Here is a 25,218-nt window from a genome sequence, read left to right as displayed (position 1 = left end):
AGCCTTGAGATGTATTGCTTCACCTGACAGGGAGTTTGCCTGCATTTTGAAGAAGCTGCAGTTTTTCAAGGAATGAGCAGAAGTTCCCGTGAGTCCAGAACGCGACCAGTATCTCTTTTCCCAGATGGGTCACTGGTACAGGCATGGCTGTCATCTTACCTCCCAAAGCAGCCTGGATTTTCTTAGGGAACGCCTCTCTTCCACAGAGTCCCAGCTTGGGTTGCTGCCTTCATTACGTGTAAGGGAGACAGGGAGGTGTTGGCTATGAGCCATGGAGCCCTTGGTGGCCTGGGGCAAGAGCTGCCAGGCAGGGCTGCTGGTCTCAGCCTTCCTTCTCAGAAATCCCAGGGCTGTGGGCCCCCTTCCGTGCAGGAAAAGCAGGTTCTGCACAGGAATCCATTCATCTATGCTTCTAACTCACAAGCTGAGGAAGCACCTGCTGACTGGGTTGGACATTCTCAAAATGATCTAGTCTCTTTTCTGTATTAGTTGTAATAATTTGAGCCTCCCACCTTCTTGTGCTTCGAGCACAGGTGTGTATTTGCCAGGTCACAGTGAATGACTTGCAGGTGAAGGACAGCAGGTCCTGACAGCTGTGTCACCACTGAGCTCTTCCAGAATCTCCACATTTCATGAATACAGCAATTCTCTTGCATGCTTGGAAATCACTGTGCTCTCTAAACGCATGTGTTCAGATCTGGAACTTGTGTGAAGTCATCCTATGTTGATAGTTGCCGGGGAATATAATAAAGTTAATTTGTTACACACTAATTCTAACTTGGATTTTCTAAGACTGCATTCCTGATTTGTGGAGCTGAACATTTCTTTAAACAGCTTGATGCTTAGTCACATCAAAAATCACTTAATCTCAGTGTGTGTCTTGACAGCCCAGTTTAATTAAACAGTAACTGGTTTCCACCTGATGAGCCCTGAGATCTCCTATTTTAGTTAGACTGTGAGCGAAGCCATGGAGCTGTTTTACAGCTCTTAATGTGTGTTTCACTGGAATTTTCAGTGGCCTTTTGCAGTCACAGCTTATGTAACACATACAGCTGAGCGGAGCCTTAGGCACTCAGGGAATTCTGTTCAAACATGTGGAATTCTGAATGTATGTGATGGTACTCCGGTTACATTTCTCTGCTTTGTTCTAAGTGAGAAAACAGAATTGCGTGGTGGTATGCAATATCTGCAGTTTTCACCCTGTGGGGTTCAAACTGCCCTGGGGAGGGAAGGGAGGAGACGGGGGGCGGAATTCAGGGGATCAGCAGGAACGTGCCAGAAGGTGGCGGTAGATCACCGGGAGATCTCCCTGCCCAGCCCTCAGAGTGAGGGGGCTGCTGTTTGGTGGATGAGAGACTGGACACGTGCACTGGGACCCAAAAACCAACCCTACCCCCAATCCCTGTCACCCCAGTCCTACCCACCCTTTCCTCTGAGTGCTGGGCTGATCTGATTGCACAGCGTGGGCAGCAGGGGAGAGGTGAGTCTGCCCTGCTCAGGTGAGACCCCACCTGCAGAGCTTCCTCCAGCTCTGCAAACCAACACCAGAAAGGTGTGGAGCTGCCTGGAGCAAGTCCAGAGACCACGGAGATGCTCCAAGGGCTGGAGCCCCTCAGCTCTGGATCCAGGCTGGGGCAGCTGAGGGTGAAAAAAGGCTCCAGGGAGACCTTAGATCCCCTTCCAGTGCCTAAAGAGACTCCAAGAGAGCTGGAGAGGGACTGGGGACAATGGCCTGGAGTGACAGGACAAGGAGGAATGGCTTCCCACTGCCAGAGGGTAGGGTTGGATGGGATTTTGGGAAGAGATTCTTGGCTGTGATTGTGCTGAGGCCCTGGCACAGGGTGCCCAGAGCAGTTGTGGCTGCCCCTGGATCCTTGCCAGTGCCCAAGGCCAGGTTGGACACTGGGGCTTGGAGCAGCCTGGAAGAGTGGGAGGTGTCCCTGGGCATGGCAGGGGTATGGGACTGGATGAACTTTTAGGTTCTTTTCAGTCCAAACCATTATAAACTTCTATGATTTTGCTCTTCTGTTCACCAGTAGAGCACATCAGTGTGCTGAATAATAAATTTGGGTTCCTCTGCTATTTCTGCTGCACCCGTGCTGCACCAGGGAGCACAAACAGGAGCCATGACCCCAGTCACCTCCTGGGGCTGCGACAAGCAGGGAAACCCCTTGGCTGATGGGTGGGAGAGGGGGGGAAGAGGGGGTCGGGTCTGACCGCAGGCAGGGAATTCCCTGAGGATTGCAGGGGAATGGGATTCCCCCGATCTCCCCAGGCCACTTCCAGGAGAGGGCACGGTCCGGCCTGCGGAGTGCCCGCTCCCCGGCTCCCGGCGCTTCCTGGTGCACCCAGTGCTCCCGGTAATGAATAAATCCTTCAGAGAAGGTTTTATCTACTCAGTCAATTACAGCGGTTAGGTTTGTATGTTTTTATAAATGTTCTTGGTTGTCTGTTCAGTCCCTCAAGCTTTACCTTGTCCCAGTTCTTAATTAATGTTAATTGTTAATGATAAGTTATTGGCCTCACCCTGTTTTCTTCCCCCAATTGTCGTACCCCATATCACCTTCCCCTCTCGTCGGGTTATGCCATCGCTGCTTCCCCAAAATGGCGCCTGTGACAGAGGAGTAGGAGTGACGTCAGTGAAGTACATGCAAATGAAGAAAGATGCAGAGAATGCTGGGACACTATTCAGAATTGAAACCCGTAAGATAACGAGCCCAAATAACATCTAGGACTGAAAATAGTGTTCCCCAGTTGGGAAAAAAAAGTAGAAGACAAATTCACCATCCAGAGCTGCTTTGTTCTGTCTCCGTGACCTCAACAACACCCTACCACTATGACCTCCCCCTAACAACAAGCTACTCTAGTGTTCCTAGGGAACCATGGGGATGGGTGACTCATCTCTGCCTGTCAGGACGTAGCTGTGCTCTTCCTCCGTTGTGTCGTTCCATAAAGGCCTTACAAGAGGAGCAGGTCTCTTGGCCCATTTATTTCATCAAGACTATAGCTGTTGTTTTAAATTCTTCCAAAAACCAGGTAATGCGATTCCATTTTCTCACCTCTTCACTTAAAGTACATTTTTGTGCAAAAGGCGGTAAAGAAGGTGTAAGCCCAGTGATTTTTTGCATTCCTATTTTGCTTTCCTAATAGGAAAGCAGCTTACTTTTAATAAACTGATTTGAAAAATTCTGTTTATGGTGAACAGTAAAGTATTTTTTAAGAAGTTTGAAAGAAAATAATTCTCTGCCTAATGAGTCACCTGTCAGCACTGCAGCTCCTTGGTAGTGTGTAGCTGCCACTGTGTCCAGAAGGTGTTGGCATGGAAACTTAAGGCAGGGATGATGCTACCCTGGCAATACCATGTATCTGGAAAGTTGTCACCTGTGTGTTTGTAAAATGTTCACTAAAACAAAATTGAAAATTTCCATGTGGTCTTCAGAGTCATTTGATGGGAATGTTGCTGGTACTCTGTATGCCAGCAGCAGTAGCCGGAGGTATTTAGAACATTATTTCCAGACGACCACGTAAAAACTGCACAGACTGGATTCTTAGAATTTATTTGTATCTTTCAGTGTTCGACTTTGCTGTTTTACCAACACTGCTTATCTAGAAATGTGGTTTTGTGTCAAGTTCTAGGGGCAGCATGGCAATGCTCCTCTGTTTGTAACTGCAGTGTGTATTCTTGAGCATTTCCATGACAGGTTGGATGTATAAATAGCTGGGTTTTGTCCTGTTTAGGTACAGTAGCAAAGGCCACTTCACCAGTGCAGTTTGTAAGAGCCATCACCCCCATTTTCATGATACCCATGACTCCTATTTGCCTCCCTAATTCACAACACTGTGTTTTACTGCAGTGGCACTTGATTTTTTTTTTGTTTTCCCTTCAGTCACTTAATTCTCCTTCCCCAGCGTGCATATCCTCATCTAAACAGTTATTTTTGGTTAATGTAAATTGAAACTGAAAACAAGAGGCTTGTGGCTGTTCACCTGGCAGAACCTGAGTTGCATAAGGTATATTATTCCTCTTGACTGGTCCCTGTGTTGCCTGTGTTACCCTTTAGAGGCAGCTCAGCAGCACAACAAACACCAGCCCAACATTCATCAGGTCATTTTGGAGAGGCCGATACATGAGCTTTTTCTAAAAGCCTGTGTGAAACAATATAAAAAGAGCATGTTCAGCTTCTGGAGGGAAAATAATCTGGCTTTTGCCAGAGGTTGCCTAAAGCATCCTTACTATTACTTTATTTTTCTGCTTTCTAATGCACATAATTCTCTATGTGAATTTCAGTGATTTTTCCTCTGCCCACTATTTTGTTTGACTTTCCTCTGTTTTCCCCAGGAAATCATGTCAATCTTCAATTCGGTCATCTTGGTCTCAGAGTATGGTCCAGTCTCTACACTTTTAATATTAAGATTAACCCCTCAATATCAGCATATCTTTAGTAGCAGCCTTGCCTTTATTTTGTCTTTAAACTGAGTTGATGTTTATTGAAAAGGGTTTATAAGCTTTTAAAAATTTAAACACTAAGAGAGAAAGATCAGTGAGTAAATGAAGTCTGTTATTCTACATCCAGAACAGATTCTCACATATTGCCTGGCTTTTCCAACGTGCAGTGCTCTGAAAGTAGCTGATGAACAGATTCACCTGCCTCAGTGAAATACAACTATTGATCTGCCTAAGTGAAATATGCTGGGATTGCTGAAGTGCAGATCTGGCTTTGACAAGGAGATGGCTGGACCATTTTAGCAGCAAAACATATTTTTTAATGTTGAGGAACTATCTTGTCTACAAAGTAATTTCTAATAACAAACGGAAACACTTTTCTTGCTGGAGATTACCCCATTTGTTTCCATATTCCATGGCATGTTTTGCTCATTATACTGCAGGAAGCAAATCCAAAGTTTTATAAGGAACAGTTCATGCTGGTGAAACAGGGAATTGAGGTGCAGGCTGCAGAGTTGCTGTGCATTCCTTGGAGGGGGTTGGGTGGAGAACTGCATTAGTGGGAATTGCTGTTGCTTGTGTAACTGCTGGTTAGCCACGAGGACAATGCTGAAGTGTTTTCCCAATACTGAAAAATGTTTTTTATGTGTTTGGAAGTAATTTTTAAATAAATGACAGTGTTAAGGCAGGGGGGAAGTTGACTTCCTTTGGGGCTCAGGGCTCATGTCCGGCACGGGATGTGCTACCTGTTCAGAGGTGGATTTCTTCTGCCCTTGCTTGAGCATTTAAGGTGCTCTTGTGTGTGGACATCACATCTATCGCCATCACTCACCTCTCTGAGGGGCCAGTATGGAGTCTTGGTTCTACTTTGAAATATTCATCGTGGCATGGTTTTGTTTGGAGGGAAGAGGGTGCAGAGGGTGAAACGTGGTTGCTGAAGTTTGAGAGTTGAGAACAAGGTGTGAAATGCTCTCACCTTGGCTAAAAGGGAAGGGAAAGCATGGACTTGCCAACCAAAACATGCAGCCAGCTTTGCAGAAGTGACACTTTTTTGGGAAAACTTGGTTAGTGGTGGAAGGGTTTTGATGGTTTGGGTTTTTTTCCAAATTTGACATATATGCAAATCTGGTGATAGGTTGAAGGTGTGGGTGAGTGGGCCTTGCATGAGGACTGCCGTGGGCTCTGTGACCTGTTTGAGGTGGGCTCCTCAGCAGCCTTGAGCTCACAGGCTTCCAAGGCTCCTGTCAGAAATGCTTCTGGGGCATTTAACCTATTGGTTAGTAACCTACATAACCTATTGGTAATGTAATTTAACGGGAGCGGTTGTCTGTTCCAGCCTTTTCCCTGCTGTTGTGCTACACCAGCATCCATCTGCTGCTGCCCATCTCCTGCTCTAGGTTTGGAGACAAAGGTTGAGCTTTTTCCCTCAAGCCCTAAGTGTTCTGCTGTAGTACATAACTTAAATTTACCAGGGTCACTGAACCCTGTTTTGTGTGCTTTCTGGGAGGCTGACAGGGTACAAAAGATTGGTTTGTACCCTCCTGTCTGAAGGATGAGGCAGTAATAAAAGAGCTCATTTCTTTGTATGCTGAAAGGGCCATGGCTCTCCAGTGATGTGACAGATTCACTAATGATACCTGACAGAAGTATTGCAAAGGAGTAATTGTAAAAAAACCCAACTCCCTTCTATTATGCAGTGTTTTTAAGAAGAAAATATTTTCTTTTTATAATTTGAAGAATGCAATTTCCTGTGTGACAAAATATTGAACTCAGGTGAGTAGTGGGTGGGTGTAAATTAAATAGAAGCTACTTCAAAATACAGTGAAATAGTTTCTTGTCTGTAGAGACTTTGAATTTTGGTAATAGGTTTTGTATTTTACTACTTTGTATTGATTTTCAGACAATTCCAGAATATTGTCACTGTCGTGTTTGGGAGATAAGGGGGGATGGTTGTTAGTCAGCTCTGCTTAAAATCACTGTGCCAGAAGGAATTCTTCCCTGTGAGGGTGGGGAGGCTCTGGCACAGTGTGTCTAGAGGAGCTACGGCTGTCCCATCCCTGGGGCCTTCAAGGCCGGGTTAAATGGGACTTGGAGCAACCTGGGACAGTGGAAGGTGTCCCTGCCCATGGCAGGGGTTGAAACAAAATGAGCTTTAAGGTTCCTTTCTGCCACAAACCATTCTGGGATTCTGGGATTTGATAGCACAAAATGGTGTTTTCTGTCAAGGTTGTTGATTTAAAACAACCTGACTCTTCTAACTGCTTGCTTTTTCTGAAACTTCTGTAGCAGTGAAACACAATTCTTGTTGTGAGATCCTGCTTTACGAATTATTCTAATTTATTCTTTTTTCTTTTTAAGGAAAAGTCATCAACAAGGACTTGCGCCACTACCTGAGCCTTCAGTTCCAGAAGGGCTCGATAGACCACAAGCTCCAGCAAGTGATCAGAGACAATCTCTATTTGAGAACCATCCCTTGTAAGTATGTAAAGATCAGTCTCATTTGATCTGTTCCTGCTAACTCCCACATCATTCGTGAGCTTAAAATGCCTTTTCTTTTATCTGATTTAGAGTTTTACCTTGCAGCAGAGACTTTGCTAGAGTAGTTTCATATCTGAAGTTGCCATTAATTGGTACAGCCAGTATGTACTGAAAACCAGCAAAACCTAGAGAATTCGAAGTTCAGATTGTTTCAGTAATATCTGTGTGTTGCTCTTCACAAGTTCATCAGTAGTAGTTGTTAGAATGACCCCAGCTATCACAAGGAATAAATCTTTCTCAGCATTATCAAGCAGTGCCAAAATGTTCTGAGTTTTTTCAATGTGTTAGGGTATTTTTCTTCACAAAGAGCAAACTGAGACCTTGAGTGTCAAGTGCATTGGGCAGAGCAGGGTAGCTGGAAGGAGGGTAGGAGGAGGGGTTGGGTGCAGAAGGGGTGGCAGTGGCAGAAGGTGTAGGCAAACTGTTTGCTCATCCTGAGAAGACTGATTAAAAAGGCTCATCATTGACTGTTTAAATATTAATTGCACTAAAAACTTGCTTTGTCAAGTAAGATTTTTGTATCTACAGGAATTCTGCTCTCTTCTCTCTGAGCACACCCAAAAGTTTGTGGCTTTCTTCAACTGCAGTTCACTATTATTAGCTTTTATTTACTAGCTCTTGTTCATACTGCTGCCTGAAAAAATGATACATGCCTTAAAAATGCTATTAGGTTGTAGGCAGTAATTAACAGTTAATAATTAATGGTAATGAATCAGTTCATTTCTTTCAGGAGAGCTGTAATTAAGCTGTTGTAACTATGGGAGGCCTATTTTCATAGACGAAATGCTTTGAGAACCTCTGCATTAACACAGCAATTTACTGATAAAGTTCACCTACAACCAGGGGTTGGAGTGTGGCTGAATTACACTCTGAATTGTAGGTTAAAAAATAAATTTTGTGCCTAGTTATGGATTTGGTGGCCCAAAAATCAAATGTGCTTAGTCGTGATTACCTCATTGCAAATTAGAGAGTTAGTGCTGGTTGAAATTGGGGAAAATGCAGTACACTTACAGCTGGGTTAAAATAAGATATCACAGCTCCAAATGTTCCCAGAATCCCAGACTGGGATTGCCTGGCTCAGGTGTCATCAGCTGCTACAAAAGTTGTTTCTGGTTCATAAGACCATAAGAAAGAATCTTCTCTTAATTACCACCTCACGCAGCTTCTTCTCTCTTCCTTCTCCAATACCAGAACTGTTGTTCCTATGTAATTTACTGGCTCAGTTTTTATACATTATTTTTCACTTGCTGACCGGTTGTTTTAACTTGTACTGAAGAGACATCATCTTTGTATAAGGATTTGAAAATACATTTTTTTGACTGAATTGTATAGCAGGCAGCATTTGTTAACCGGCAGCATTTAACTATCTTACAAGAGTGTTTTCTGTCTTTGCAGGCACCACAAGAGCTCCCAGAGATGGGGAGGTCCCTGGGGTAGACTATAATTTCATTCCTGTTGAGCAGTTTAAAGCGCTGGAAGAAAGTGGAGCCTTGCTGGAAAGTGGAACATATGATGGTATGTCGGTGGTGTTTCATGGGTTGGGGATAAGGACCCAGAGCTTGTGTCCAGGATCTTAGCCCGAGCGGAGCTCCTTGTCACTCACTTGATGGTCGTGACAGCAGTAGAGAGACAATAGTTCCTCTCTTTTTGGATTACTGTGAAAAGGAGGAGTGATCTTGTTGTAAAGCTTTCTGATAAACCACAGATTGTCCTTTGAACCACTCCTAATCCCACCAGATTATTTTCACTGTTGCATTTTTGGGAAACATTCTGAAAAGGTGTTTCTGTGCCTGGTACAAATTTAAGAGAATTTAGTCAATTTTGTGTAAACCTCAGAGAACAGAGCCATATTCTCCTCTCAGGTGTGCATCAAAAGGACAGAAGGCAAGAGAAATTCTGATCCGGCAGGGAAACAAAATAATTTTTCAATGAAAAGTTGAACAGCACTACACCAGATTGTCCAAATTTGTAGGAAAGTTTGGTTTGTTAAATACGGTGAGGAAAAACATTGTAATGAAGATGGTGAAAAAATAAAAGAAGATGTAAAAAGTAGACAATCCTGTGAAAGCTCTTTGCCTCTTGTTTTCCATATCCCACACTATCTGTTAATATAGTCCCATCTGTGGAAATCTTCTAAGCAAATTTAGGCTAAACTAGTACATTTTTTTTAATTCCTGAGCTGCACTTTATGTGGCTGTTCCCTCTCTGAGCCTTTCCCTTGCTTGATATTTGCAGAATATTTCTTATTTTATTTACGTGGTCAAAACCATATCCAGGCATCAAAAGTTATCCCAGCAGGAATTCTGGGAAGCTTCCTTGCTTTTTGCTCAATTCCCTAATAAAAATCATATGAGCAGTCAGGAGAGAGGTCAATTGCTGAAATTCTTTTCCAGAAAACAGCAGATGATTCTTTGTGCTTTAGATTAAAATATTAAAGGAAAAATCTGTTCCTTTTTCTGAAATAGAAATGATTTTTAGATGAAGCCATATCAACATCTTTGTTTTGCAAGTGTATTGTCAGTAGAAAATTGCAAGTGTTAAAAATCAACTACTTGTTAACTGGTTTTATGGAAATAAATACTTTGTTTCTGCACAAAATGAACTTCCTTTTTGACTTAAGTATTTCTGTTGCACTGTTAATTAGTAGTTAGAGTAAGAATAATTGATTTTCACTGTTTTGCTCCTCTAAGGTTGCTCCCTAAGTCTCTTTATGGAGTGTTAGTGAATTGCAGGCAAAGTTAACAAATCCATCTTTTTCTTTAGAAAACCTATGGCAGGATAAAAGTTTTCAGTTAACTTCTTGTTTTCTGACAACTGATGCTGCATTGGCAAGAAGTCAGGGTATGAATAAATAGGCTTTGACCGTTGATTGGGTTTTGGGAGTGCTGATGTCTTTTTTGAGGCTATAAAAATATATTTGCGTGGGCAGTAAACTGGTAACAGCCACTGCCAGTGCTTTCAGCTGTATCAGTGCTTCAGTGATCCTGATTTCTGTCTCATTTCCAGGTAATTTTTATGGTACTCCAAAGCCTCCAGCAGAGCCCAGCCCCTTTCAGCCTGATCCAGTGGATCAAGTTCTTTTTGACAATGATTTTGATACTGAATCGCAGAGGAAAAGAACCACGTCTGTCAGCAAAATGCAAAGGATGGAAAGTTCTCTCCCTGAAGAGGAGGAAGAGGAGGAAAAGGACGCAGTTAATGGCAGCGGAGGGATAGGTTGGTTGACAAGGGGAGAAATTCCCTGGAGTATTGTATGAATGGATAAGGAGACTATTCAAATAACATTTGTGCTTCCTTAGTTTTGGTGAAGTATGAAGGCAGTTTCTATTCAGGCTGGTGCCTCTACTTGATTTTGAGATGACCTTTTAAAAAGAACCAGCTGTTCTCCCAGCCAGATGTAAAATTGCATCATAAAATGCACTGCTTGGTCAAGAATATCTGGTGCTGGATATGGGCCAGTTACATGAGCGGGAAGGAAAAATTTGTCCACTCTTCAGATAACAGAATCCTTCACAGAGTAGAATTCATACCCTGCAAATGTTGCTGTTGAATTTTGAGGCAATTACTGAATCTGTACACAGGAGATTCTAGGGAATTGATTGGTTTAAGGGGCAACGTTGGCTCCTACTTTAAAATTTTCAGATGATTTTGCATAAGGGAGCTATCAGACAAGCTGAAACCACCCAAGGGGGAGCTTGTGGAGAGAAATGAAGCCAAGTGTGTTGAGGCTGGAGCACTGTCCAGCAGGACCTTTCTGGGGTTGGCAGGGTGTCCTTTTCCTTTTGCTGTCATGGTTACACATCTGGAGGGGGGAGGATTGATGGTGGAGAGGAACTGTCACATTGCATTTGCAGCTCATCCTGTGTGTGACTGTTTAGGACGGAGTTATCCTGACCAGACCTGACCTAATCTTGCTACCTTCAGGCCTGGCAACACCACATAGGGTCCAGTGGTCAGGCTGCTGGTTGGGTGAGGGTTACGAACATCGTTGTATCAAGCAGAGGATATCAGGCATAACCTCGGTTCTGAAGGGTAGGGGCTTCTGTTTAAAGGTTCCTGCAAGAATTTTTGGGATCTTTTTTCTAGTTGTGGCTTGCAGGAAGATGTTGTTTATTCTACTGGAAGTTTGTGTCTTCTCTACATTTCCTTCTGATTCTTTGAGGTATATTAGTAGGATTTTTTTGGTCATTTTATGGCTTTACAAACACTGTTCTCTCTGTAGAAACGGCAACAGAGCACAGTCAAGTTGGATTTCTGCCAGTGTTGATTTTTCAGAGTAGGCTCAGACACATAATACAAGGTTAATTCTGTTTGGCAGGGGAAGAGCAGAGTTCAGTGTTTTAATGTCAGCTTTTCAAAGTTCACAGCTGAAAAAAAGTGGAAAAATGTACATCACATAGATGGACGTGTTTGACATCCACTTGTAGCCAGATTAAGAGGGTGGTTCTTTGTGAGAAACAACATAAACATCTGACAAGCACTTTCCCTGAACAACTGCAGAAAACAAAGAAAAACATTCAGATTCTCCTGACTGGATGAAACCTGTTCCCAGCTACAACCAGACAAGCAGCAACATGGACTTCAGAAATTACTTGTCAAGGGATGAGACCCTGGAACCACTACCCAAGAACTGGGAAATGGCCTACACGGACACTGGCATGATCTACTTCATTGAGTGAGTAAATCGCTCCTTGGAGGAGAGAAGTGCTGGTGGCTGCAGTCTGGACAGCTGCTCTTTCTCCTCTCTTCTGCTCTTGCTGCTTCTATTTCTTTATGAAATTTAATACATTCCTAGTGTTACATTCCTTACTCATAGTCCCCAGTGTTGCACACTCGGTACAATTGCCATCATGCAGGAAAACCTTATGGTTCCACCTGCAAAGTCAGTTTGTTTGTTCTAAGTTTTGTGTCTCCCAAATGCAAAGCTGGCTGGGTATTGCTAAGTGAAGTATAACATGGAAACCTTCTCTATGTCAAATTTCCCTAAAATTGTTTTTTTTTGTTGTTGTTTTTTTTTTTGGCTGGGAATGGATGTTTCAAAATACAGATAGCCCAGATGAAAGTCCAGGATGGGAAAATAGCTCATGTGTGCACGTGTAAAACTGCCTCATGAGTTCTAAGACAAAAATACAACAAAAACCTTCCTGTGAATTAAGCGTATGAGGAGGCTAAATTTTTTTTTTTTTCCCTATCAGGTAGAAACAGCTGTTGTTCTCATCTGAGTTTTTGTGGGCTGGGGAGAGAATCTGTGCCTCTAACACTTCCCATGTGCCCTGGAGGGTCTCCAGGCACCAGTGTGCTGCTGCCTTTTCTTTTTAGTATTTTTAATATGACTGAGGAACAAATAAAGGTTGTATCATCTGAACTGTACACTTTCCTACAACAGTAAATACTTGAAGCAAAGTTTCTTCAGTGTGAGGGAGTTCTCTTACTGGCATGTTCTGCTCCACAGTCACAACACCAAGACAACAACATGGCTTGATCCCCGGCTCTGTAAGAAGGCCAAAGCTCCTGAAGATTGTGAAGATGGAGGTGAGACGTTCTGATTGCATTTGTCCCCTGTCACTGATAAATGTATGAGCTTATCCCAGCTGGATACCATCCATTACCTCTGTGGTAGCAGCTTCTCCCTGGTAGATGTGACTCTGGAGCTGGCAGTGTAGTACTGAGTGTCCCCTGTTTGGTGACAATAGGAATTTACGTAAGACTGGGAAAGTCCATGGTGTATTTTCCCTGGAGTAGTAGAATCTGTCTGAATGGAAGGATTATCTGCATTCCTGAGCAGAATATGAGATGTTTTGTTCCATTAAGTGTCATTCTTAAGGAGACAACTGCAAGTGAGTGATGATCTCCCTGGCAACTGTTGCATAGGTGGAATATGGCAGAAGCAGAAGGTCCATAAGTAACAGAATATAGAAATAACAGAGAAAGTGTGGCAAAACACATATTGCTAATGATAAATATTGCATGTGACATAGTATTTGAATGCAGAAGCTAAGGGAGCAATCTGACTGATTTAAATTCTTTCAAGACTTCCAGGTCAGTAGCCTCCAGGTGATTCCTGCATCCATTTCCTATGCAGCTGAGCAATTTAGTCTGTTAGAAAAGAGTATCAGGTAGCTCTGTCTTCTGCAAATGCCTGACATGTTTCAAAAGCTGAAAAAGGCTCATAATGAGCTGTCATCCTCCAAAATTGCCCAGTCTAACATCCATAATCCGTAATGAAGCCAGTTGGAGCAATGGCTCCAACTGCTGCTTATTAAACACATGTGCAGCTCACCACAGGATAAAAAGAGCACTTTCAACAGAGATGCAGGATATCCAAATGAAGAGTACTTCAATTAATACACTCACTGGGTCTTTAGTCAGACCCTCTGGAGCAATGTTGGTATTAGTAATTGGTAACATGCTATAATATGCTAGGGAATTTTCTGTTATTGTCAAACTTAGGGCAGCCTCAAACAAGATTGCAGGGCAAGTTTATCCTTAAGATGTCTGCCTAACTGACTACATTCATTATTCTAATATTTAAATTTCCATAGAACGATAAACTTGATAAGCTGACCTCTGTTGTAACTGCTTATTACCTTCAGTCAGTCATGAGCTGCTGGCACCCTCTTACCAGGTGCTGAATTTGCCATGAAAAGGAGTCTTTTGCATGTAATTTTCAGTATCTACAGGTTTTTAAGTTTATTATATGTTTAAAGTGGTGTGATTTCATTGAATACAAGGCCCATTATTTAGTGGAAGAAAGAGTTACAGGGCTTCAGATTGCCTGGAACAGGCTAATACCTTTCATCAGGGAAGAAAATGGGACCTGTATTTTCCTCATATTTTTCATGAATCCAGGTGTTCTTTAAGGAAAACTCTGATGTTTGAGGATAGTTTTCCCTTATAATGGAGAAGTTGGTCTTTCTGATTGCAGAACTTCCCTATGGATGGGAGAAGATAGAAGACCCTCAGTATGGGACATATTATGTTGAGTAAGTGACGATAATTATTGATTTGGCATACTTAAAAATTGAGCATGAAATTCTGAATTTCTTGATACCCAGTAAGCAGAGGTTGTAATGCAGTGAAAGGCCAGGTTGGACAGGGCTTAGAGCAGCCTGGTCTAGTGGAAGGTATCCCTCCCTGCTCATGGCTGTGGGTGGAAGTGGATGGGCTTTAACGTTCCGTCCAGTCCAAACCATTCTATGATTCTGTGAAACTGTGAAATATATCCAGGAAAAACAGTTTTGGGGTCGCGAACTCATGGCACAAACTTCTGGTAGCACTGGCATATGGGAAAATCCAGTGTGACCTGAAAGATTCAGTGGAGTGTTTTTCATTCGAGGAAGGAAAGCAAGTTGCAACCAAAATAATTTATAGATGGAAATGAGCTGATGTCATTTTTCTTAGCTTAACAAAAATGTAGTCACTTGACTTAAGACTTTAAAAGAGTAAAAATAACATGTAGATTGTCACTGTCTCAAAAGAGCCAAGTCAATAATGACTAAACTGCTGCAAGAGCTCTTTTGAATCTCCTTCAGGCCAGAGGAAATTAAATCTCTCCTTAACCATGGAGAAGAAAAATGGTAGAGTTGAAAATGTAGCTTTGGAGAACAAGCAAACATTTTTCACTTTGCAAAGCCAAGGTATTTGAATTATGCTCAAATCTGTTGGTTTTCCCCTCCTCTGCTGTACTTCTCTAGAATCTGCTAGGAAAAAGATGATGCCTGAGTTTGTAAACACTATAAGTAGATGGGCCAAGAGAAAAAGCAGTTTTGCTCAGTTCTAAACTATTACAGGTCTACCTAGTGATTAAAGGGAGTAAAATTTTATTTGCCTCAAAGTAAGTAAGCTGCTAAAAGAACAACCATACTTTCAGTATTGATTATGAGAGTTTTTAGTTCATTTCTCCAGAGCACTCATCTGACATAATAAAATATAGTGTTTGGGAAATAGTCAGAATGTTTTCTGTTGAAATCCTGACCTACCTTTTGTATGCCTGCAGTCACATTAACCAGAAAACTCAGTTTGAAAATCCAGTATTGGAAGCCAAAAGGAAAAAACAGCTAGGACAGACTGATGCTGGCCCTTCCATATCAGGTATCATTGAATATTGTGTTCTTTGTCACATATATTTTTATCTGCAAGTATGCTTTATAAAAACCCAACTCTGGAATTCATCAAGGCATCAGCCTGGTCTTTTTGGTAGCTATTACAGTGTTGACTTCTGAGACCTTTGGGATTTTTGGAAAGATTTTTTCATGTTAAAATTGAACTGAGGCACTAAGACTGCCTTTAAATAGTTTTGATTGTTCTGAGGCTGGTTTGGAAAATATGGAGGGTTAGAAGAGCCATCTGGAAGTGCAGGTAAAACCACACCTGGAGTTTTTATGCTTTTGATCTACTTTAAGCTTGGTATTCAAGGATTAAAATTGGGAATTCGAGGTGGGAGGTTTGCATACAGCTCTGTTGCAATCTATTCAAAAAAACTCTTTTCCATTCACTAAATTCTGCTGGAAAATGAGTGTAGCACTTTCCAGTCCATTTGCTTTATCCCTTAAGAGTGCTTCAGAAGCTGACCGATAATAAACAAATCATTAACCTTTGTGATACCTTAAAAGTAGAGGAAAAACTTACCGGAACTAACCCTGGTTTCCTGCCTTTCTGTCCATGTATTCCATAATTCCAAAGGACCAGGGAGGTCAGTCTTCACTCGAGATCCATCCCAGCTTACTGGAGTGCTTATAAGGACATCCCTGAAAAAAAGTACCATGGGATTTGGCTTCACAATCATTGGAGGGGACAGGCCTGATGAGTTTCTCCAGGTGAAGAATGTGTTAAAAGATGGACCTGCTGCACAAGATGGAAGAATTGCTCCAGGTCAAGTATTATTTCCATAAACTTCCATTTCCTGGGGTACTTTGGAGAACACAACTTGAGGTGCAGGAGGTTTTATGACTCCATCTACATCCTCACTAAATTAAATGTTTTCAGATTTCTGGAAGATCTGTGCAGAGCAGTGGCTGAAAAGGAAAAGAAGCAACATTCTAGATAAAAATAACTTTAAGGGCACTTCTGAAGGTTTCAGTACTTCTGTTTTAGCAAAGACATTTGTCTTCATGTTTATCACAGAATGGTTTCCTTCCCTGTAAGTAAAGTAACAATACTGTGTTTGAATCCTGGTCTGTTTTGCCTTGTTGCTGCCAAAAACCATGACGCCGAATATTAAAACTGCAATTAACCCACAGCAGGAATGAGGAAGCAAAGTGGTGCGGGCTTGGACAAGTGAGGAGAGAAAAGGGATGAGGGTTCCTGCAATCCATGAAGGCTTGCACATTTTTTTATGGCTATTACACGTGTGATTAAGTTGCCTATAACCTTACTATAGCATCTGGTTTGTATATTAGAAAGGGCAAAATGCTTCTTTATGTATAACATAAACTCTTACTCTTCAAATGAGTAAAATAATTCATACTTTGATTAATATTATTTACTTATTGAATGGAACAATTTCCTGTTTTGTTGCTGATGTATCATTTGAACTTGTTTGTATGTGGTTCATTTTCCACCTCTGCAAAAACGAAACCAGTCTTGCAGAGCTGTTGGAATGAAAAGATGTGCAGCTATTCTGACTGTAGTTCATGGAATAAGAGAGATCCTGTTTTACTGATGCCTGGGCATTAAAGGGATAGGACAGTTTGCAGGGCATATTGTAGCATGCATGAAAGGTTTCACATCTAAATGATGAAAACACAAAAGTGTTGGGATCTGAAGCCCACATCACTTCATTTTGAAAATGTATTCTTAGCCACGTGTGGCAGCAGTGTAAGAGTATGGAGCATGTGTGCGTGTGCAATCCTAGCTTTAAGTTCAGCCAGTCCTAAAATAAACACGGGGCCAAAAAAAACGATCTATTCTGCATTGGGTTTAGGATGCTGTGCAATATGAATTAAAGTAGAAGGCATCTGCTTGCTGTAGTGTGCGTGCTCTGCTTCATCTTCCATGGCTGTACAGTATCATTTTTTAAATCTACTGCAGATTAAACTTTATGTATTTAGCACACTGTGTCCTGAGATGAAATAGAATAAATGCAAAAAGGAAATCCTTTATGCTTTTCGGCAATATTAGGCATGAGGTAATATCCCAGACACTAGTTATTAGTTTGAAGCACTGTGACTTCCTCTAGGTAGGCTTTTGTTGAATGTTTCGCTTCTGTTTTTGACACTGGCGAACTTTCTTTTGGAACAGGTGATGTCATCGTGGACATAAATGAAAGTTGTGTCCTTGGTCATACCCATGCAGATGTTGTCCAGATGTTTCAGCTCATTCCCATCAATCAGTATGTGAACATGACTTTGTGTCGTGGGTACCCTCTTCCTGAGGACAATGAGGACCCCATGGTGGATATTGTGACAGCCACGCCTGTCATTAATGGCCTGCCGGTAGCCAAGGGAGATGCTTCTGTGTCCAGCCAAGATTTAGTAGCAGGAGCAGTTGTGTTGGACCAGAATGGGAAAGTGTTGGTCAGCAGTCGCCTGAACGGCCCTTCGGAGGATGCAGCGGAGCAGAGGCTCTCCCTGGCCTCGGGAGGCTTTCAGCCGGATCTGGTCACCATCCCACTGCTCAAAGGGCCTAAGGGATTTGGGTTTGCCATTGCCGACAGTCCCACCGGCCAGAAGGTGAAGATGATTTTGGACAGCCAGTGGTGCCAAGGCCTACAGAAAGGGGATGTCATCAAGGAGATTTGCCATCAGAATGTGCAGAACTTGACCCACTTGCAAGTGGTGGAGGTGCTCAAGCAGTTTCCAGTGGGAGCAGAGGTGCCCCTGCTTGTCTTAAGAGGAGGTACAGACAAAATTGCAGTTGTCGCATCGGTTATAAGCTTTTTAAAGTCCTATTTTAGTGTGATGTCTAAATTGTGTCCAGTCTTGACAGCTAAGCAGCAGCTCATTATATCTCTGAGCCATTACGTTCCAAGTTTGATTTATACCCCTGACTATTAAGGGTGAGAGCATGTTGCTGGGGTTTTGTTTGGGGTTTTAGTTAGGTTTTTCTTTGTTTTTTTTTTTTTCTTCAAAAATTGTATGGTGATATGTTTATGCACTATCTTTTCCAAGTCTCTGGGGAGTGCTAAAGCAAACACTTAATCTCCGGTATAATGGAAAGCATATGATGGACTGAGTTCGTGAGGTTCTCCAGATGTATTCCAGTAACTGTGTCTATAATGAACAGGGGATTACAAGAGATGGGAAGAAGCATTAGCAAAGAGGTGGGGCTTATCACTGGGAATAGCAGAAAAAACTCTTGATTTCTCTTTTGCATGTCCGTACCTCTTCCTTGATTGTCAGTCACAGACCAGAATGCATCTTCTTCCCAAAAACTGTAGTAGATAGTGCGTGTCTTTCAAAGGAAGCTGTGTCTGAATCGATTATGAAGCAGCTCGTGCCCACTCAGTGTCCCTTCAGGCTTTATTGTAACCCTGACTTCTGCTACTGGCATTTGCAAAAATCTTCAGATCTTTTTCTGTCTAAATGCTACTATTCCTTAACCAGTTAAGGAAATAATTAGATTTCTTTGTGGCAAGTGAAATTCCTTCAGACAAATTTGTAAGTCTCCTTATCCAATAAACCGAGGGGTGACTTGGTTGACCAGTTTCTAGCAAAAAGATAAATAGATACTTTTCAGTGTTGTACAGCTTCCAATTCTAATTGAGACTTTTCTAAAGTGATGGTTTTGGTCACTTTGCCTTTTAAAAACACAGTGAATCAGCTGCTATTATTTTCACCCCAGGAGCAGCTGATTATATTACTGTAATACTGTTGAAACTTTCTGTAACCTGCTATTAAAATTACTTTCTATTTTCTTCAGGTCCACCCTCACCTACTAAAGCTGCCAAAGGAGTGAGTATTGGTGATGTATTTAACTTGGTTTATGACCTGCTTTGTAATCTCTTTTCCTCTGGATTTTAGTCCCTGTGATAACCGATCTGCAACATGGTTTAGCAAAACCACATCTGCTTGGTAGCCATAAATTCTTTGTCTCAGTAGCTGCTGTCAGAGTACCCATTAAAATACAGTATCAGTTTTTTTGTTGCTAATTATTAAAGTCAAATGGGATTTCTAAAGTAAGTTTACAATCTTTTGATTCTTCTCTATCCTCACATAGAATTAATGGACTGGTTAATGCTCCTTTCTGGAAATGCTTATCTTTGGATCCATATTTTCAGCAAGTCTCTATGAAGCTGTACATTCCTAGCTTGATACTCATTGCTCTTGGAAGTTGGATCTGTCGGGGCATCTTTAATGTATACTAGCTCAGTAAAGAATCCTTGGTCTTAATAAAACAACTTCTGATTTAATAATGCTGATATTAATGCTTACGCTTATTATGATGGTTTCTGTTGTAAATTAGGCTGGTCAAACACACATACTTCTTTAAAAATGCTTCTGGTACAGAACAAATCAGGGCAATTTAGTAAAACCCCATTACCAGAATATAGCTGTAAGTTCTCTTTCTATCTTTATCCTGCTGTTTGAGTGCAACCTTAATTGTATCCCAGCAGTGGGATGACACAAGCACACATGTTCAGCATGCTCAAAGACGACTGTGCTCAATAAGATTCTGTTCCTTGCAAGCATTCAGGTGCCCTCACTGAGTGAATCAGCAGAAATCCCTGCAATTGTAGGGCCCTGGCCCTGTCAGCATGGATCCCTTGGCAATGTGCTAAATATAGTTTGGACATGGGGACTGGCATTCTATTCCAGCACACATAAAGGAGCAACAGCCCACAGAGCGCTCGATGCTCAGTGGCATTAAGCAGTGTGGCAAAATAATTCTCTTAGAAAGGTCGAGTTCTTGTGTTTATAAACATGCAAGAAGTGTCAAACTGCTCAATGGCTCTGGGCAGTTTCTTCTGCTCTTGGTGAAAGGATAGATCTACATTCTGCTCCTGCTGTGGTTCAGCATGCACTGCCATGTGCCAGTTTTCCAGGCTGCGTTTCAGCCCAGGAGAAGTATTTCGAGCTATTTTAGTGCATAATTGTCTGAGAACTTAGATGAGAGACCACAAGGACGTTTGGTGTCCTTGCCTCATGAACAGGAGTCTTGCAGCTATCAGATCATGAAAAGGCCGATAGTGAGTTGTTAATATCTCACAGTACCCAGGTGTGTCCTCCTGTCCTGTATGCATATTGCTCCAGCAAACTGCCAATGCTGGGAGCACCTCTGGTGCTTATGGGAAGGAGCTTGGCAAAGGACAGGAGGCAGTGCCTGTGGAGTAGTGTGTCCCCGTGGTGCTGGACTGTTCTCCAGAGCCTGGCAGGTGCCTGACAGAGATTCGGTGTCTTCTCCAAGTGTGATTGGTCTGTTACGCCCCACTGCATCCCATGTGTCGGTAACCACCAGCATCTGCCCAGCTTCACTTTGAACATCAGTCACTTCAAATTCTTTCCAAGCCTTCTCTCTAGTAGAAATTCATGTACCAGTGAGGAAGACTTCAGTACTCTGGTCAGACACATTCATTGGAAAAGCTGTAATTTTGTTCCTTTCTTCCTGTGTTTTTCTTCTGCATGGTGTTCATCGTCTTTGCACCCACAAGCGTAGTCATGCCTTTATTCATACGGATTTTGTGTCTGTGGGCTGTTTCAGAAGGACAAGCAGGACAGTTCAGGGAGTTTGGAAGCTGTCAGTGATGCCATTCCACAGCCAATGCCCTTCCCACCCTCTGCTATGCGGCCAGGCTCTCCTAAGCTGGACCCTTCCGAAGTCTACCTGAAGTCTAAGACAATTTATGAGGACAAACGTAAGTACATCATCTTCAACTTGAAAATATTCAATTATGAAGAAATTTTTTCTTTTGTTGTATGCGCAGTACAACTACTGAGACTTTGTTGCTGTTTGTTAACCTGCTGCGGATAAAACATTTCAAGTAATGCATAATTCAAACAGCTATCAGAAAAATAAAAGATAACGTTTCAACCATATTTTCAGTAAAACAGTTAATTGCAGAAATAATCTCAAGGATGGTTCTGAAGTAAACTGGAGCAAACCTGCTTATAAAAGTAGCTCTGGGTTGTGTCACAGACTGGCTTTTATCCTGGTCTACTGCACAGATGTAATTGTGATTTCTGCTTTGAAAAATCAATTAATTAATTAATTAATTAATTGAAAAGAGAATATCACTGTATTTCTGGTTACTAGTGTTTTGTCACTAGAAGAGTCAGAGTGTACCAGAGCATAATCCTTCAGTAATCCTTCAATAATCCAAGGTAGCCCCTCATTGTTTTGAAATACTATTTTTTTTCCTTAGCTCCAAACACAAGAGATTTAGATGTTTTCCTGAGAAAACAAGAGTCAGGCTTCGGTTTCCGAGTGCTTGGTGGGGACGGACCAGATCAGCCTGTAAGTGAAGCTGCTCACAGTTATCTCATAGTGTTGCTGTTGGAATGATCCTACTCTGTCATCCTCATTTCCCATCATCTCATCCAGCCAGTTCAGTGATGGCAAAATTGATAAATTCACTACCTGCCTTTCAGAGATCAGGAATTAGTCCTACCTTTATTTTTCCCCTCTTTGTGGGCTTCAGTCTCCAAGGTTCTGTGCCCTCCCCACTAGCGAGCCCATCCTTGGCTGCAGTTTTTGTCGGGCTGGGGACGCTGGTGGTGTTCCTACAGCTGTTGCTTGTGTCTCAGTGCCCTCAGAAGGGCCGTGCTGGTGCCCAGCCTTTGCCCATTGTCACCTGATCCCAGTGGTGGCCCCGGCACAGGATGTGCCCAGATTCAGGGATTGGTGTGCTGTGCACAGCGGTGCATCCTGGGAAGCAGCTGAGCAGAAGGAAGTGGTTGCTCCTTCTGTCAAAATTTCATTAGGCTGTTCCTTTTCTTGCAGCCCAGTGAAACGAGGTTTGAGATGGTGACACACCCCTTTTATTCCCTGCTTCTCCCACTGGATTTTTAAGCATGCATTGCATTGGAGCCAGGTGGGCTAATGCCAGTGCAGACACCCCTGGATGGTCTGTTCTCCAAGGGCAGGTTTTAGGAGACTCCCCTCTATTTTCAAATTTGCATAAATTTCTCTCTGGAAGAAGCACTAAGACTTGTACTATATACTATATTCAGGGACCTTTCTTTAAGCTGTTAAGTGGAGAGAAAAAGCTTCTGGAAAAGATCTGCATAGATTGTTTTTTGATTACAGTAAGAATTCAGTTTTTCCATTCCCAGCTGTCATCCAATACTAGCCTTTTTTTTTTTTTTTTTTTTTCCTCCCTAACATGCATTTAAAGTAAAGAGCAAAGCCAGAGAATGTTACTTCTGTTGCACTTTATAGCATTTGTGGTGTTTGGTTTCCATAACACCCATAGCTGCTAGGAAGTGTGGAGCTTATGTCTTAAAGTGCTGTGTACTAAGAGCTGCCCACTATTGCTTAACCTCCAGCAGTAGTAGCTGTAGTTACCCTTAGTCTTCCACTTAATCTGAAAGTGATTCTAGCATATGAAATAGAGTGTGGTATTCTTCTCTGTGTTATATTTAGTAGCACTTTCTGAGGTGGGGGTAGGCAGAACTGATGATGTTTGAATTCATTATCTATTTACCAAAAGCTGAGAACTGAAGCAATTTGAAGTGTGGAACTGTCTATAAGCAACTTTTCAGAAATAAACTTGAGTTTGTTCAAAATCTTTTATTTCTTCCCCAATCATTTTGCCTCAGTCTTGGTGAAAAAAAAAAAAAAAAAAGGAATGAATGTCAGAGGCTTTTGTGTCATTAATTGTAGCTGGGGTTTGAGGGAGCAGGAGCTTCCTTGCTCTCCTCTAAGCAGCTACCAGGAGTCCAGATAGCCCAGGACTTCAATGGCTACTTGCAGCTACTCGCTAGCAACAGCCGAAAGCTTGAGACAGTGTTGCAAATGTTCCGGAGACAGTTTATTATCTTCGAAGGGAATTGCAAGCAACGGTCTAATTACATTAAACAATACAAGGGTATTTATAGGTTTCTGGAGGATTGACTTTTCATCGAATAAAATTCACACATTTTCAAAGTAACCAATTATTTCTAAATTCTAGGTACAAAAAGAACCAATTATTGTAACACTTTAAGAACCAATAGAAATCCTAAAAGATAACGGGAGCTGAGATAGGGAAGAGGGCCCCAGTCCTTAGGAATGTCTTTGTTCTAAGCGATATAGTTCCAGGGGCCCGTTTTGGGGGAATCAGAATTTCCTACAATTAATGTCTAGGAAATCACATATATAATTAGTACATGGCGTGTGCTCCTTTCAAAAGCTGAACTTTTTAATCAACTGACAAACATGCTCAAGAGAGAAGTGACAGAGAAGTGACAAAAATACGATTAAAGCTTTTTGAAGTATTTAGTGAACACTTTGAGACCCCAGATTGTCTCCACTAGATCAGCTTGTGCAGAGTACACTTGCAGGCTGCATTTCTGCTAGAGCTGGAGAGTGAGGTAATCTTTAAAAAGAGTCTTCGCAAAAGACCTCATCTGCACAGATTCACCTGGATTCCAACCACTGTGTGTTCTGACGAATTCATGCTCCTGAACTCTGCTCACAGATTTATATTGGAGCCATAATCCCATTGGGAGCAGCGGAAAAGGACGGGAGGCTGCGTGCAGCAGATGAGCTGATGTGCATTGATGGAGTCCCTGTGAAAGGGAAGTCACACAAGCAAGTTCTGGATTTGATGACCAGCGCTGCACGGAACGGGCAGGTGCTGCTCACTGTCCGCAGGAAGATCTTCCTCAGTGGTAGGTGTCTGCTTGATGAGAAAGAGCACGTAGGGCTTGTAATCAAATCCACTGAAGCTGCTCTGGAACTTAATTACTCCACTGAAGCTGAGCAGCCTGAGATTGAGGAGGGTCAGCTGTAACTCTTAAATGGAGAAAAGCAGAATTTAATAAGCTTGGACTCTGTTGCTCTCTAGCTTGCGCGGCTTGCACAGGTAAGGCTCTGAAAATTACAGTGCATGGGTCATTTCTTCAAACCTTTTTGCAGATGGTAGTAGGAACAGCCATTAGTGCTATGGAAATTGCATAATAACATATTCTGGTTTTTTGACATCCCAGAATGATTTGGGTTGGAAGGGACCTTAAAGCTCATTTTGCCCATGCCCTGCCATGGGCAGGAGCCCCTTCCATATGCTGTATTCTCAAGTCTTTTGGCATCAGTGTATAGCAAGATTAACTGTATTCACACAAGAGGGCAGGATCTTGAGATGCTGCAATTTTAGATCAGACAAAGCTGGGGTGGGATTTACAGCTGACAAGAGCCCTCTGCTCTGATTAGCAACTGCTGTTGCCACCTCACTGACAACTGAACTTCATGGTTGTGCTGAAGCTGCTTGGTGTGATTTGTTCCTTATTTGTTGTTTGTCTGTTCCCTGCAAGGTGAAAAGGAGGCAGAGGAGGAGGAGACACAGCCTGTCCTGACACAGAACGGCTCTCCCCGGCAAAACCGTGCTGACTTTTCCAACCAGCCATGCCCAGAGGTCTACGACGTCCGTCTGCAGAGGAAGGAGAATGAAGGATTTGGCTTCGTCATTCTCACCTCCAAGAACAAACCTCCTCCTGGGGGTAAGTGCCATGTCCTGGTGTCTCTGCCCCTGCCTGGCCTCGGTGGGGTTTCTCCAGAATTATCTCTTCCTGTGCAGTGCTGGTGTGTCCCTCATAGTCAGCATTCAGTCACACTGGCACAGCCCAGCCAGTTGAGTCTTGGTCTGTCTTGCTTCGTATTTATATTCCTGTTCACCCAACTGTGACATAAGTGGGGAAAAGGGAATTTATATCCCACACAACCCACACCCAAGAGTGTGGACTTGTCATGGGGCAGCATTTGGGATGTAGATATTGGTCAGCCCGTAGTGATGTTGCACTAATTCATTGGCATTTTAATGGAAGCATAGTTTCAACCTTGGCTTTATATTACCTAATCAGGTAAAATGCATTATTTTGGGGTCTGGGGAAGTAGAGTCTACAGTATTTGGTGGAAAGCAATGAAAATGTTGCCAACCATTGAGTGTGTTTCTCTAGAAAGATCTGGTATTGCAGTTGTGAGATATGGACATGGCTCAGGCGTAGTTGTTTCTAGTTCTGCCTCTGTGCTTGTCTCTGGGAAAGAGACTTCTTCCTTCTACTTCTCATAACATTTCTTCTTTTCTCCATTCTGTCTGTTCTGGTCCCCTAGCTTTGGCTTCTGGAGGAGTCTGTGCAGGGCACGGCGTTACTCTGGGGTGACCT

At 42.5% G+C, this 25,218-nt stretch overlaps 1 protein-coding gene across 5 annotated transcripts in view; it reads left to right on the top strand.

Moving 5' to 3' along the window:
• The window catches only part of MAGI3 (membrane associated guanylate kinase, WW and PDZ domain containing 3), a 61,318-nt gene that overhangs the window by 23,489 nt on the left and 12,611 nt on the right, over nt 1–25,218 (top strand). For all 5 annotated transcript variants that reach the window (XR_008842360.1, XR_008842361.1, XM_056511301.1 and 2 more), the window contains exons 2-15: nt 6,803–6,919; nt 8,378–8,497; nt 9,989–10,198; nt 11,483–11,657; nt 12,435–12,514; nt 13,908–13,965; nt 14,979–15,073; nt 15,665–15,853; nt 17,222–17,818; nt 18,842–18,873; nt 20,621–20,774; nt 21,282–21,373; nt 23,538–23,730; nt 24,370–24,555. Coding sequence is in view for 3 of the 5 variants with exons in the window: in XM_056511301.1 (XP_056367276.1) it covers nt 6,803–6,919; nt 8,378–8,497; nt 9,989–10,198; nt 11,483–11,657; nt 12,435–12,514; nt 13,908–13,965; nt 14,979–15,073; nt 15,665–15,853; nt 17,222–17,818; nt 18,842–18,873; nt 20,621–20,774; nt 21,282–21,373; nt 23,538–23,730; nt 24,370–24,555 (2,298 nt within the window). In the remaining 2 variants the exon portion in view is untranslated. The remainder of the gene's footprint in view (nt 1–6,802; nt 6,920–8,377; nt 8,498–9,988; nt 10,199–11,482; nt 11,658–12,434; nt 12,515–13,907; nt 13,966–14,978; nt 15,074–15,664; nt 15,854–17,221; nt 17,819–18,841; nt 18,874–20,620; nt 20,775–21,281; nt 21,374–23,537; nt 23,731–24,369; nt 24,556–25,218) is intronic.

This window comes from Oenanthe melanoleuca, chromosome 26 (genome assembly GCF_029582105.1).
Source record: "Oenanthe melanoleuca isolate GR-GAL-2019-014 chromosome 26, OMel1.0, whole genome shotgun sequence".
Taxonomy (NCBI): Eukaryota; Metazoa; Chordata; class Aves; order Passeriformes; family Muscicapidae; genus Oenanthe; species Oenanthe melanoleuca.
Note: the sequence above shows the minus strand (reverse complement) of the source record. Positions and strands in the feature narration are given on the sequence as shown.